Here is a 16,038-nt window from a genome sequence, read left to right on the forward strand (position 1 = left end):
ATATCAAAGGGTTCATGATATCTATGTCTTATTACTGGTGTATTATTAAGGAAAACAAACTCACATTTGATAAGTCTCACATAGGAAAGTAATGGCCACTGAGTTTTCATGAGGACATAAGGTGTTTAGAATAGGGTCAAATGATGAGTGTGGTGTCACTCAGCTCACGTGGTGGTCAGAATGGAAAGAAGGGTCAAAGAGCAGTCAGAGGCTCCACTAATGACAGTGGAGCCCCTTCATTAAAGGGAGAATAGCGCTGTCACTGGTTTTCAGTGCATGACACATGACAATATCAGGGAGTTCAGCACCCTCTTTACCCACAATGGTAGGAAAGGGAATCCATCTACAGGCCATTTATTCCAATCTCTTGACCTTACCTGTGTCTATGAGGCCAAGGATACAGAGGGTGATCGACACATTGACATTGGTCACTGCATATTCCACCCTGATAGAGGAGAAGAACCCATCCAGAGCAAACTTGCTTGCAGAATAGGCAGCAATAAGTGGATTAGCTGTTTTCCCTAAATGATATAGAGATGGGTTAACACGGGGACCTATTTCAACTCTGACAGAGCTGATCTGTGTTTTATCAGTAGCAGGCTTTGTAACCCCTGTGAAGTCCTTTTACCCTTTGAATCTTAGTTTTTCTCTACTCCCCAAAGAGATTATTATGCTGTGTTGAATTTCTGAAAGAGAAAAAACATTAAGGTATCAAAGAAACTCCCCTTGATGAGACTGGGATGCAGTGTGGAGTGGACTGCAGGAAAGCCTTCACTGAAGAGGGATTAGTTAGATTTTTAGTAAAGATAGTAAATATGTGGATTATGAAAGACCCATGTAATTCCACAGCTGCTAACTTTTCCACCTCTGACCCAAGAGCGCTGGAAGGGTTTGGCAAGGGCTGTCTACACGGAAACCTATCACTGATTTACTTTCTATGCAAGGGGAATGAAAACTCCTGTCTTTGTTTTCTACTCCATATCACTTTTCTTACTTTCATCAGCCTGGTTAATTCTCACTCAGGTTTTTAGAGGATATGTGGACATATGCCTGATAGCATAACCTATTCATTATACCCTTTCCAAGATGAGAGAGTAGTGGTGTCCTGAGACCTTAGACTCTTTGCTCAGCATTATTATAACAGCTACTTTAAAATCCTTGTCTGCTAATTCTAAAATCTGGGTCATTTTAGGACTGATATCCATTGATTGCCTTTCCCTCCTGAGTATGGGTCACATATTCCTATTCTTGTATGTGCAGTAATTTTTCATTGTATCCTTGATATTGTAAGAGTCTCTGGATTCTATCATACTCCTCCAAAGAGTATTCATTTTTATTTTTTAGTTTTTGGTAGGCAGTTAAGTTGGCTGAAACTCTGTGTCTCTTGCAGTAAGTACCAGATGAAATCTCTGTTTAATTATTTGAATCTTAACTGGGCTTCTTGGTATCTACACTGCCCTGTGAGTATTTCAGGGGACAAATAGAGATTTGAGAAGGGTTTACAGACAGAATTTGGTGCTCTTGCACTGTGGCTCTTTCCTTTCTGGGATGTCTCCCTTCACTTTCCAGCTGCTACAGAAACCCCAAACTCTTCCTTCTGCTTTTACAAGGTAGTAAGATGGCAGATTTCAATCCTAAAAATGACACTGATTGGGGTCTGCCCTTGAGCACAAGCTACAAAATTGGGAAACTCATCTAGTGTCATTTCCCTCTTTCAAGTGCCAACAACTCTCCAGTTTCTTCTTTTGATTCTTCTCTTCAGTGCTTTCAATGGTTGTTTTCTGTATTTTGTCTAAGTTTGTTATCTGGAGAAGGTTGGTGTATTAGGTATTACCCTGCCATTATTGGAATTGGAACCTCTGTGAGTTTTTAAAATATAATGAAGTTTCCAATTCCAATTCCATTCTTCCAATGAAGGAAGAATGATTTATTCAGTAAAGATGCTGGGAAAGTTGGTTAACTAATTGGAACAAATTGTTAGCTCTTTGTTTTATGTCATATATCAGAAAATGATCCATGGAAAATTATGGCAGGTGGTGTTGTCTACCCAATATCCATTTCCCTTTCTTTAATAAAAGAATCTAATTTTGTTCAGGATAGCAATGTGTTCAGATAAAAATATTTACTTCTTCAAGATTCCCTTGCTCTTTTGGGTAGTCATGTGATCTAAATCTGGCCAATGAGAAATCTAGTAGTTGGGGTCTGCAGGAAGGATATTGATTACCTGATAAACTAGACGGATTCAGGTGACATGCAGCTTTTACATTTTGCCCTTTCTCTTTTTTTCTAAGTAGACTACAGATGTGATGCCTAAAATTGCAGTAGTCATTTATGAACTTGAGGAAAAGCTGTATATTAATTATGTAATTAAGGACTATAGAACAAAAATGTGGAATGAGCTTAGATTCTTGAAGATATAGTAAGTCCATCAAACCAGCCCTGAACTTATTACCTGAGAAAAGGAAATCCTATTTAGTTTAAGCCATTTTAAGTGGAGTTTTTGTTACATGGAGCAGAATGAATCTCCTCACTGACGAAAACATTCAATCATAGAAAGATAATATAGGCAAACACTTACCAGATTCTCGTTTATGAAAAATCATTCTAACATAAAAGTAAAAAAACATGTAAAGGCAAAGAATATTTTATTAAACAAAATGTAGAATTTCTATATGCCAAAACGGTAACTATAATAATTTCACTATAAAGATAAAGGGTAAATGATAAACTAGAAAATAATTTTCAACATATTAGTCAGACAAAAGCTTAATATCATCAATCTTTAGTATATAAAGAACTCTTAAAAATTCAAAAAATACAAACAAATCTCTGTAGGGAAACACTCCATCCTCAATCCTCAATCATGAGTTTTGGCTTGAGATAACTCTACAGTCAAGTTCCAGGAATGGGTGTGTAACACAGGATGGCCAATCACAGTTTCTGATACCACTGGGTTACTGACTAGTCTAAGGTTGGACCAACGACCCAAGCAGGGCATCAAGATACATTGTTGTTGCTTAACAAGAAATCAGTTCCCTTTTCTTCCTCTGTATCAGAACCCCAACTGAATTCATGTTTCCACCTGTTGCAGAGACTGCAGTATTCTCTCCAAATATCTTCTGCCCCTCTTCCTTAGCAGTAGAATCCCGGATTTGTAGCTGGGCTCCGTTATCTGGAATAAAGTCCACACTTCTCAGCTTCTTTCAGCCAGATGGTGCCAAATGACTAAGTACCATCCAATAAGTTGTACACAAAAGTGTGTCACGTGATTTCTGGGATATGTCCTTAAAGGAAGAAATCAGTCTCTCCCTTCTCAATCCTTCCTCCTTCTTGGTTCCTGAAGGTTGACCCCAGAACTATCATGGACCTTGAAGTAGAAGCCGTATGTTGAGAATGGCAGAGCATTTAGAGAAAAGGAAGGAACCTGGGTGACCATGGAGCTGCCATCCTAGCCCTATACTGCTTACCTCCAGACTTGATTTGCCTTTTAACTTATTACATCCACTGTTACTTTAGGTTTTCTGTGTCAGAGAGCTGCACCTAATCCATGTTGAGAGTCTCCCTCACTTTTATGTAGCCCATGTGCCAAAGGAAAGCTGATACCATCTCCAACTCTAGGGGTGGCTTGTATGATTTATTTAATACCATCCTCCTTGCCCATGATTGTTACTGGAATGGGCATGGGGCCCAGTTTGGACCAATGAGACTTGAGCGGAATATTGTTGGAGTGTCTGGGAAAGTGCTTTTCCTTGTGGGAGAGTTTCTTAAAGTAGAAATCCTGTTTCTCTTCTGCTGGACATTTCTGTGTATGGATATGAGGGCTGAAATTGCTACATCTATCTCACTGTCAGCCTGGGGATGAAGCCACACATGGAGGAGAGCAGAGCCAAGAGAGTCACGGGGACCCTGAGCTCGAGCCAAGTCAGTTGCCTGCCCTGCATCTGCTTCCACTTATGTCAATAATTTTCCTGTTGTTTAAGTCAAAAATAGATCCAAATTGTTTATAAGAATAGCACAATTGTCAAAACTATGAGTTCTCGAGTTAGATGACCTGGGTGTGAAATCCCAAGTATGCCATTTCTTAGCTGTAATATGTGGATAATGATATTACTAAGCTGAAGTAATCCATGTAACAGACTTAGGACAAACTGACACTTAGTAAATGCTATTATTAGTAGTATTAGTATTTCAAATTGGTGAGAAAAGCATGAGCTGTTCCAAAAATCACGTTGGAACAAATAGCTAGCTATTTGGAGAAAAGAAAAATGCCATTCTAATAAATAAATTCAAATTATATTAGAGAATATATGTGGAAAATAAGATAATAAAATATGTGTGAATATATAACCTCAAGGTAAAAGATATTCTTTTTGTGGTACGCGGGCCTCTCAGTGCTGTGGCCTCTCCCGTTGCGGAGCACAGGCTCCGGACGCGCAGGCTCAGGCGCCATGGCTCGCAGGCCCAGCCGCTCCGGGGCACGAACCCGCATCCCCTGCATCGGCAGGCGGACTCTCAACCACTGCACCACCAGGGAAGCCCCCGTTTTGTGTTCTTGATTACGACCTAGGTAACGATCAAAATAATGAAAAGGATTCTAAGTTGTTTTGCAGGAGAAAAGGGACAGATTTTTTTTTTATTGTTGTTGTTCCTGAGAGGAAGGTGAGAAAAGAGAGAAAGGGAAAGAGGAAGAAAGGAGAGGGGTACGGAAGGAGCCATGGCAGAAGAGTTTTTGAAAAATTCATCAGATAGCTGTATGGTTTCAAAAAACGTTTTAAATGGTGAAGAGAAATACTGAATTGACATAGAGATGGCCAACAGGCACATGAAAAAATGCTCAACATTGCTAATCATTAGAGAAATGCAAATCAAAACTACAATGAGGCACCACCTCACACTGGTCAGAATGGCCATCATTAAAAAGTCTACAAATAATAAATGCTGGAGAGGGTGTGGAGGAAAGGGAACCCTCCTACCCTATTGGTGAAAATGTAAATTGGTACAGCCACTATGGAGAACAGTATGGAGGTTCCATAAAAACTAAAAATAGAGTTACCATGTGATCCTGCAATCCCACTCCTGGGCATATATCCAGAAAAAACTCTAATTTAAAAAGATACACACATGCCAATGTTCATTGCAGCACTATTTACAATAGCCAAGACATGGAATCACCTTAAATGTCCATCGAGAGATGAATGGATAAAGATGTGGTACGTGTGTGTGTGTGTGTGTGTGTGTGTGTGTATAAAATGAAATATATATACATATAATGAAATGTTACTCAGCTATAAAAAGAATGAAATAATGTGATTTGCAGCAACACGCATGGACCTTGAGATTATCATACTAAGTGAAGTAAGTCAGACAAAGATAAATATCATATGATATTGCCTATATGTGGAATCTAAAATAAAAAATTCAGATGAACTAATTTACAAAGCAGAAATAGACACACAGACATAGAAAACTTATGGTTACCAAAGGGGAAAGGTGGGGAGGGATAAATTAGGAGTTTGGGATTAACATATACACACTACTATATATAAAACAGATAACCAACAGGACCTACTATAATACAGGGAACAATACTCGATATTTTGTAATAACTTATAATGGAAAAGAATCCGAAAAAGAATAGGTATATTATGTATAATTGAATCACTTTGCTGTATACCTGAAACTAACACACACACACACACACACACACACACACACACACACACACACACACACACACAATACTGAACTATTAGACAAGGGTCAAGATTGAACAGACTACTGAAAGTTTTTCATCTTTATTATGAAAATTATGCATGAGGTACACTTTAACCTAACTACCTATGGGCACTGTCAGTTTTTCAGCTGAAGGCTGCAGCTGTCATTGACATTCATTATAACCATATTTCATTTCTTAAATTTTGTGACCTGCCACTGATCTGCAAACCTTTAAACCAGTAGTTCTCATATTTAATTCCCGTAAGCACCATGTGTCAAGAACATGCAGTTTTGAGCCCACCTCTTCCTCAGAGTCTTCTAGTTGGTGTTTTGGGGTAGAGGCTGTGCTGAAGGGTTCAGTAGGAAAGAGGGTCATAAACCATATCTAGGGTAGTTTTAAAGGTGGATATGGGAGCAGGAAAGGTATGGCGACATAAGCTTATTGAACTTGATCTAGGAACTTACAGGAGAAATGGAGGGGGAAGGTCTTTGGAAGGGGCTGAAGTCTCTTACAATGATAATTGGATGAGCCGTCAGTAAATTATGAGTTGTTGGATCTCTTTAAAGCTCATACTAGTATGATCAGGGAAAACATCTGTCCCAAATCTAAAGTGGATATTCAGGTGAAGAAACATATTGGACTAACCAGGAAACTTCACCTGCAGGAGGTAAGTTCTGAGCTCTGCTTTGATGAAAGAAAGTGCAGGAAGGGCCAGGTTGGTGGGGGAACGGTTTGTACAAAGACTAGGGGTGGGAATGAGTTAGTTACAATGAGAAGCCAAAGGAACAAGAAAAATAACAACAAAGTTTATTATATTTTCTCCTCTGTAGAAGTAAAGGCTTATAAGCACTTATCCAAAGCCCTTAGGGCCTGATGTGTTATGGAATTATTTTTGGAATTTAGAAGATGGTGTGAGGCTTATGCAGTGTATTCCATAACACTCCCAGTAGGGCCTGGGGAGGCATCCTGTAAGCAAACACATTATTATTTCTGCACTAAGATATTTGAAAGTTCACACAGAGATAAAGGCTTTAAGTAGCCTCACTTTAGTTCAAGTTAAATTAATTACAGTAAGTCCCTTACATTCAAACGAGTTCTCTTCCGAGAGCGCGTTCCTAAGTCCACTTTGTTCGTAAGTCCAGCAAAATTAGCCTATGTACCCAACTAACACAATCAGCTATATAGTACTGTACTGTAATAGGTTTATAATACTTTTCACACAAATAATACATAAAAAACAAACAAACACAAAAAAACAACGAAAACATTTTTAATCTTATAGTATAGTACCTTGAAAGGTACAGTAGTACAATACAACAGCTGGCATACAAGGGCTGGCATAGAGTGAACAGGCAAGAAGAGTTACTGACTGGAGGAGGGAGAGGAGGTGGGAGGTGGTAGAGCTGAAGGATCGTCAGCAATAGGAGACGGGGGGCGAGCTGCCATTTCACTCACGCCTGACATTGATGGCACAGGTTCCGGCTCCTTGGTGGATTCAGTTCTATCTACCTTCTTGAAAAAACGATCCAGTGATGTCTGGGTAGTAGCTCTTTTTTTTTCTTGTCATAGATGACACAGTGGCACTGGATTGCATTCTGAATGGCTGCTGCAACCTTCATGTACCGTTCTACATTCGGGTCCTGTGCCTCAAAACTAACAGCGCCTCCTCAGATAAAGAAAATCCCCTTGCCACTTCCTGCGTTGTGAATCTCTTTGGTTCTTCAGTTACTTCTTCCTCTTGTCTCTCTTTGTCCTTTTTCTGGACCTTCAATACCATCAGGTCCTCATTAGTAAGCTCCTCGTGTGGCACATAAACAGTACTGTACAGTAAAGTACACAAAAGCACAACCACTTGTAGAGGATGCACGTACGTAACAATGTACACCAGACACGTGAACTAACTTACATGCCTGGACATTCGAATGCATGTTCGCATCTTTGAAAGTTTGCAACTTGAAGGTTCGTATGTAGGGGATTTACTTGCATATAGAATTAATTTAAAAATCCTTGGTTTTCAGAGTGTTTTTTTTTTTTTCTTTTACCCCACACAGCTTTTTGGATTTTTGGAAATTGCAGATAAAGGATTGTAAACCAGTCTAGGCTCGCTAAAGGAAAGGTGAAACATATCAAAAAATAGAAAAAAGAGGAAAGAGGAAAAAACCTCCTAGGTTCTCACGATTCCAAACAATCTTGGTGCATTTCGTTAAAGTCTGTTTTCTCTTCACAGCACTATGAATCATCTCCCCACATAATGCTAATTAGCTTGTGTGAGGAAACCTTTGCATTCTGCTCTAGGTGAAATACATTTCGAAGTTTCAGAGAGCTGAAAAGGGCAAAAGCCCTCTAAAAACACACATTTTTATTTTTCAAAAAGGATCTTTGAGCTAAGGGGCCCTGGTCAAAATGGAATAAATAATATGTAACCGGATGTTAAAATACGACTTTTCCTGCTCTAATTTCAGCTGAGGTTCAAAGACTGAGAACATAGTAAATGGCGAAAGCCTCCGTATTCTGAAGGGAGGTTCCAGACTACCTGTGTACCTTATGTAGGATGTGGCAACACAAACAACCCCCCCCCAAAACCCTAAACATAAAATCTAGTTTGCAACACGTAGACCCTTAACCATCCCAAGGGAATAAAAAGGACTGAAGGTGAAGAGGTTGGAAAGGACAGGCGTTAGGGAGAGGAAAAGAACAGTGTCTCAATGAGCTTCCAAGAAGAAGGGGTTAATCCTTGTGAGAGGAGCTTCAAGGGCACCTCGTGGAGAACTTGTCCCCAGGAATTTGAGGGCCACTAAGGGCTGGGGTTTGACCCAACCTGAGAGGCGCTGGTTACGGGCAAGGCCACTGCAGAGCTAGTGCAAATTGTGTCGTACGTAAGGGAACTCTCCCTGTGGGGGGCCTGAAATCCAGCCCACACTCTGCTTGCCAACCTGCGGGTCTTGTCCCAGGGCTCATCCCTTCTCCCCTAGAGTCATTTCCAGTCCTGCCCAAAAGGACAGCCCTATGTGATAAGTGTATTCGCCTGTACTCCCACTGTATTCTCAGAGTCTGAGGGAAATAACATAAGCAAGTGCTGCCCAGCTCACAGGAAGAACTCTCAATATCCCAGCAAGGACCTCCAGAGAACCCATGAAAGCACCCAGTGGAAGAGTCAGGTGTGGTCATCCTCCCAGTCCAGAGAACATGAGCTTTCAACATGCACTGTGTCCAGAGGAGACTGATGCTGTAATAGCTGGGTACCAGCCAAGGAAGATCTTTCCTACCCTGAACTTTTCTTCCCTGCATCCTCCCTTTCCTTTTATAGAAGAGGCTAGAGGGAGCCTGATGAGTAGGGAGATGCGGAACAGGAGGAAAAGTTGAACACATGTCTCTTTCCTATCCCAGGTCTCCTATGACAACAGGTTCAAGCTTGATGAGGGGAGAAGCTTTACTTAAATTACAAATGAATGGACATTTTAATTACTGAAGTGAGACCTTTCCTGAGACTGGAAGCAGCTGGAGGATCTTTTGTTATCCTAGAGTGTTGCCATCTGCCCTCAGTCACAGCCAGGTTCAGAGAAGAACTCACCCATAGAACAGGTCTGAAGGAAAGAATAAGTTTGTTTTCTGATTGCACCTTACGAGATCCACCGTTCAACCATTGCTCATAAAAAATATGCCAGAATATGAACCTAATTAAATCAAATGAATAACTGAATGAATGAATAAATAAAACAAACAAATAAATAAACTGTTCTAATATGCATGACTCAGTCATGAAAGTGAAGGGATTAGAAGCCTGAGTGCTTTTGGTCAGGATTAAGTTTTTCTTTACGTCGGGAGAATGGAGCCTGCAGTGAGATTTATCTTCCGGGAAGTTTTAGACCACAAAGAACCAGAGCTATGGTGACCGTATTTCCTGAAGCAAAATATGGGACATGGAATCTGACAAGTAAGAGTGCAGACTTGGTGATAAATGGGACAGACTGCAATTAGCTCTGTCCCAGAAACACAGGGACTTAGCCACTGTAGAAACAGCAAGAGCCAGAGAGCTGGCAGATCAGCTGCGCGCTGGAGCTTGTTAGCTGAGCAGAAGAGGTCAAAAGCAGGCCTCGGTGCTTTTGTTCATCCACTCCACACCCTCCATCCCCAACTGCTTTGCTGAGATTTTGAAATGATTTCCATTTCAAAGGCAGATTTTAAACTACTTTAATTGAGAACTCGGAAGAAAGTGCACAGGATTGAAAAGCTTCATTCCTGCATGCCCTTAGACTTTCAGAGTGACCCCAGGAAAATGTGCCACATCCTCTGTTGAGCAAGCCCCAGCTTGAGGTTCATCATGCCTCAAAGCCTGGGTCCTGCCCGTTTTTTCTAGCTCTTCCTAGAATATTTCTTCTCAGCTAGGACCCTCATGGTCTAAACTCTTTAGTTGTTTGGGTTGAGTTGGGTGCTAAAGATAAATCCATCTCTTTACTCCAAGCTTTGGTAACCTGAGGTGTCGTCATAGGTATTGAGACAACCCACAGTTATCCAATAATAATTGAAATAATGGGAGTGGATGGGATTGTCCAGGGAGAGTATGTCGGGTGAAAAGAGACACAAGGGCTTACAATGGAAAGAATCCTGAGGAAACCAACAAGACAGAACTGAGACAGGCAGTCAGAGCAGCTAGAGGAAACCCAAGGAAGGATTTTGGCTGAAGACAAGAGAGTGTATGGTGTAGAATCAGCACAAAATCCTGCAGAGATGAGATAAAACCTGTAAAATTTCACAAGGCAACTTTGGCAAGAGCATTTCTGTGCAGGTACAGGACCTGGGAAATGTAGCTCCTCCTTAGATCCTTAGCACATCTCCCAAGGCAAGAATAAAAGAATAGATTTTAAGAACCCCCATAGTTGAAAGGTGGACCCAAACCAGTTCCACCAGCATCACCACCTCTCCCACATGCAGCCTAAATAGTTGTACTTGGAGAGAGGAGAGTTGTCAGTGTCCTATGTGTTCATCCACCAGAGGTCAGTTCATCCACTAAGGGTCAGGTTCCTCCACCAAGGGTTAGGGGAGGCATTTGCATTGCCTTCATCTTAATCAGCATGAGAGGGACTTCAAGAGGATTTTTTGGAGACCTTTACAAGTATCCTGGAGTTTGGGGATTGGTATTTGACACACACCTGGAAGTCTAAAGGCAAGAGGCAGGGCTGGAACTGCTCTAGCTTGAGAGTGGATCTGAGTGCATTGTGGGATCAAATATATCCACACACAGCAGGCTTCCCAGAGACCTGGGAAGGGTGAAGGGGGACTGGCTTGGTGTCACCTACTCAGGGACGGTGGGTGGACTGTGTCAAGAAGGCTGGATTTATTGAAGCCCTGGAGCTGAGGAGGACACTTAAAGGAGTGAGCTAGAGGGACCACTGTTCATGCCAAGGGGGTCTCCTGCAGGGGATCTCTGAGGAACCCACAATAAAGCCCCACAGAATCCACCCTCACTTCCTCCAAGTCAATAGAGCCCTAAGGTGGGGATTTTTTTTCTTTTGAAATAATTTCAGATCTATGGAGGAGTTGCAAGAATAGTACAAATGACCCACCCCTCTTCCTGAACTATTTGAGAGTAATTGCTATAATTTAGGTAGTTGCTGACCTGATTCTCCTACATAACCATCCAAATGAAGAAAGTAATTTATTAGTTTCTTAGAACTCCTGTAATACATTACAATAAGCTGGATCACTTAAGACAACAGAAATGTATTTTCTCACGGTTCTGAAGACCAGAAGTCTGAAATCAAGGTGTTGGCAAGGCTGCACTCTTTCCAAAGGCTCTAGGGGAGGGAGAATCTTCCTTTGCCTCTTCCAGCTTCTAATGGCTGTCAGCATTCCTTACAGCTGCAAACTCTGCCTCTATCTTCACGTGGACCTCTCCTTGTTTCCTTCTGTCTTTGTCTTCTCTTCTGTCTCTTATAAGGACACTTGTCATTGGTTTTAGGGTCCACCCAGATAATCTTGGATGATATATTGCAAGATCCTGAACTTAATCACACCTGAAAAGGCTCTTTTTTTTCCAAATAAGGTCATCTACACAAGTTCAGGGAGTTTGGATGTAGACATATCTTCTGAAGGCCACCATTCAACCTACTCCATCAACATTGATGTATCCATTTCATCTAGTCCAAAGACCCCATTCAAGTTTGTCACATGTCCCAATGATATTCTTTATAGCAAAGAATTCAATCAAGGATCACATGTTGCATATAGTTGTCATGACTCTTTAGCTTCCTTCAAGCTGGAACATTCTCTAGTCTTTCCTTGACTTTCATGAGTTTGACACTGTCGAAGAGTATGCCACGTCATTTTGTACTGGAGTTGGTTTATCCTGGATCATGAGAGCTGGTTGTGCAATTTTCATGAGTTTTGCAAGCAGGTTGATCTTGATATGGCTATCAAGAGATTATTTACACCATGGAAATGCTACCAAGCAGGGTTCTTAATGTTTCCCTTCTAAAGGGCTAGTTGGTAAACATTTACCAGCTCACTGCAGATGAATGTCCCTCAGTTTGGATTTCTCTTTTCCTATGATTTGATTCAGGCATATATTTTTGGCAGAATCATACGAATAATTATCTTCTTTTCACACTGTATCCCATAAAATTATACATGATTTCGATTTATTCCATTACTGGCGATGTTAAGTAACTTTGATCATTTGATTCATGTGGTGTCTGTCAGGTCTCTCCACTGTAAAATTACTCTTTTTTTCTTCTGTAATCAATAAGTATTTTGTAGGATGATACTTTTTTTGTTTTTTTAAAAAATATTTTAACCATTTTTAATTCTACAGTTCAGTGGCATTAAGTACATTCACATTGTTGTGCAACTATCACCACTTTTTATCTCCAGAGCTCTTTTCGTCTTGCAAAATGGAAACTCTGTACCTATTAAACAGTAACTCCCCATTCCCCCATCCTCTGAGTCTCTGGCAACCACCATTTTACTTTCTCTCTATGGCCTTGACTACTCTCAGTACTCATAAGTTTAATCATGCAGTATTTGTCTTTTTGTGACTGAGTTACTTCACTTAGAGTAATGTTCTCAGGGTTTATCCATGTTGTAGCATATATCAAAATTTCCTTTCTTTTTAAGACTGAATTGTATATATGTACCACAATTCAAGTTGCTTATCTATTATCTGTTGATGGACAATTGGGTTGCTTCCATGTTTTAGCTATTGTGAATAATGCTGCCATGAATGTGAGTGTACAAATATCTCTTCAAGACTCTGCTTTCCAAACATATTGATTCACTGTGTTGTACACCTGAAACTAATATAACATTGTAAAGCAACTATACTTCAACTTAAAAAAAGAAGGAAAAAAGAAGAAAAGACTCTGCTTTCAGTTCTTTTGAGTATATACCCAGGAGTGGAATTTCTGGATCATATGGCAATTCTATTTTTAATTTTTGGAGGAACCTCCATCTATTTTCCACAGCAGCTGCAACATTCTACATTCCCACCAACAGTGCACAAGAGTTCCAATTTCTTCACATCCTTCTCAACAGTTGTTATTTTTTGTTTGTTTTTGATATAGGCCATCCTAACAGTTGTGAGGTGATATCTTCTTGTGGTTTCAATTTGCATTTCTCTGATAATTAGTGATGTTGAGCATTTTTCATATACCTGTTGTCCATTTGTATGCCTTCTCTGGAGAAGTGCCTATTCAAGTCCTTTGCCCATTTTTCAATCAGGTTGTTGGGTAGGGTGGTACTTTGAGACTATGTAAATACTATGTTTCTTATTAAACTTTTACCCACTAGGTTTAGCATCGATTTATGCTTCCTGGATAAATTATTACTATGATAGTTGCCAAATGGTGATTTTACTAATTTCATTATTCCATCTATATTTATCACTTGGCTTTTTATTGTATGGGAAAACCTTCTTCTCTCCCCATTTATTTATTCATGTATTTATTTATATCATTTTGAATTCTTATTGTATGTAAAGGTTTATAATCTGTTATTATCTTTACTATTTATTTGAATGTCCAAGTGGTCCCAGATTTGGCTAGTGGGAGCCCATGAGAAGTTTCTGTGTTCTAGTAATGTGTCCCTATTTTTCTTTGAGCAGTTCTTTACTTACAGACACAACGAGATTTTCGGGTTCATCTTTCTGGCCATTGTCCTGGAATCAACCTCTTCTCCAGAAAGTCTTGGTTTCCTTTAGTGGAGAATGATATTTAGAAACTAAGATCTGGGTGCTAAGTGTGCTCCCAGGGCCTCTCAGATGACAGAGCTAGGGAATATATGCACTCATATATAGACACATATATCTATATTTCCATATCTATCCATGTATATTAAAAACTATTGATTCATACCAACACCTCCAATTCCAATTCAACATCACTGGATTCATTCTATTTTCATATTTATAACTCCAAAAGTGAGAGCCTAGCTTCTGTTATCCTCAATAGATACTACTTATTTGATTAGTGATCCTGTATGTGTGTATTCTTCAGTGGCTTCTGTGCCCTCTACGTGGATGCCCTCTCCAGTGTACCTGGACTCTGACACCCCCATGCCAGGCTACACAGATGCCCTCTTCACTCCACATTGGCCTGTTCCATTGCAGCCCCCTTGCACATACCCTCTTTGCCTTTCTTAGTTCTGACACCCCGTGCCAGATTATCCAAAGGCTATGCAAGCAACTCAGACATGTCTACCATTGCCTACCTTGCTTCTAGCCTAACTCTGCCTTCCCTCAGCATGGCTTTGCTGATTAGACCTGAGTCAATGACTGTACCTCTCTAGGCTGGTCTTCATAAATAATTTGGGGGGTTGACTTATAAAATTCAGCTGAGCCAGTTAGACACCCCTTCTTTGGGGGGAATTTAGAGTTGGAAAATCGAGAGACCAAGAATGTTGGCAATGGGGTTGAAGTCAAGAGTGCACTGAGAACTGTCATGCTGAGAAAGGACTGTAACAGCCAGATTGAACTCTGTCTCACATGAAGCAGAGCTTAATAGGGAGAGAAGGAAGAGGAGCAGATGTGCTGAGGGAAGCTGGTATGACCTGACCATGTTACCTCTGGGATATCCCAGCTGCAGTTCCCCCAAGGCCAGTTGTCTCCCTAGGGATGGACTGAGACAGATGTGTGCCCAGTGTGGGCCAGTAATTTGGCAGCCCTTCAAATAATATTCTTTAAATATTGTTCACATTTAATTATTTAGTGAGTACAGGGAAAGACTAATTTTCTAATGCTATAAGTAAAGGATTTATTATATACACTTATTACATGGAAGTTCCTGAACCAGACAACTTCATGGAAAAATGTTAAATAATTTAAAAGCCATGTAATCAACTCAACTCTGCCATACGTTAATCGGAATCTGACTTCAGGCACATGTCCATTGCCTATTTTCAGCATTGGTAGCTTTGCTTGTAGGTGCATAGACACATTGAAAAAAATCCTACAACAAATGTTTTTGTGCATACATCTCTGACTGGATTGATGATTATTCCTTGACAGATTCTTAACATTATATTTGCTGGGTGAAGTTGGAACCAAGCAGAACCCTGCAGATTCCACACTACCCCAAGTACAAGAGCCCCTCTATGTCCCCTGCCTCTTGTTTGTAGGAAACCTGAAGTCTCCCAGGCCTCCTACAGTCACAAAAGAGCGGGCTCGAGAAGTCAAAGATTAGGACAATAGAGTCACAGACTCAGTGTCTCATGCACACTCCTGAGCTGTTTTTCAGATACTATAACTGCCGCCAGAGGACATGACATAAGCTGCTCCATCTTGATCAGTACTAAATATATGCCTAATGCAATTCCAAGAACTGGCCTCAAGAGAATGGGATTAACATTATTGCTCATAATGATCTATAACTTTGTGGTCATCAAAATAATTATAGCTTGCTCTGCCTGTATATGTAAGTGGGCAATTAAACTTGTCAGCAAAGAGATGCTACAGACCCATGCTGATATCTTCAACTCTGAAAATACGGCACCCTATGCGAGCGTGAAGAAGTTACGGAAGATGTACCTTTGCTCCTAATCCCATAGAAATGGAATGATGCTGGACAGTGGGGAACTGAAAGCAGCTCTTTTGCCTCTTTCCTGTTTGCCCATTTCTGTTCCCGTCTAACCTTGAAAGAACCTAATTATAAGAATGAGATCACTAGACAATTTAAACTAACTTCTGTGTTCCTGAATGCACACCATGCCTTGCCTAAGCTGTTGATTCTTTTTCTAGATGAAAAGAATTAAGAATGGAGAATTAAGTGGTTAAAGAGTGACTAGCTCTCTACCCCCAATAACCCTCTTAGCAATCCTGCAGGCAGAACACA

The 16,038-nt window shown here is 40.5% G+C and overlaps 1 protein-coding gene across 2 annotated transcripts in view; it reads right to left on the minus strand.

Annotated features, from left to right (window-relative positions):
* HSD11B1 (hydroxysteroid 11-beta dehydrogenase 1) overlaps nucleotides 1-16,038 on the minus strand; it is a 29,483-nt gene that overhangs the window by 1,839 nt on the left and 11,606 nt on the right. Inside the window, exon 5 of one of the 2 annotated variants that reach the window (XM_082672851.1) lies at nucleotides 378-521. The exons of the other annotated variant lie outside the window; for it this stretch is intronic. Within the exon in view, the coding sequence (XP_082528977.1) occupies nucleotides 378-521 (144 nt within the window). The remainder of the gene's footprint in view (nucleotides 1-377; nucleotides 522-16,038) is intronic. 2 annotated transcript variants of the gene reach the window in all.

The sequence above is a fragment of the Grampus griseus genome (genome assembly GCF_964374135.1).
Source record: "Grampus griseus genome assembly, chromosome: 1".
In the NCBI taxonomy this organism is placed as follows: Eukaryota; Metazoa; Chordata; class Mammalia; order Artiodactyla; family Delphinidae; genus Grampus; species Grampus griseus.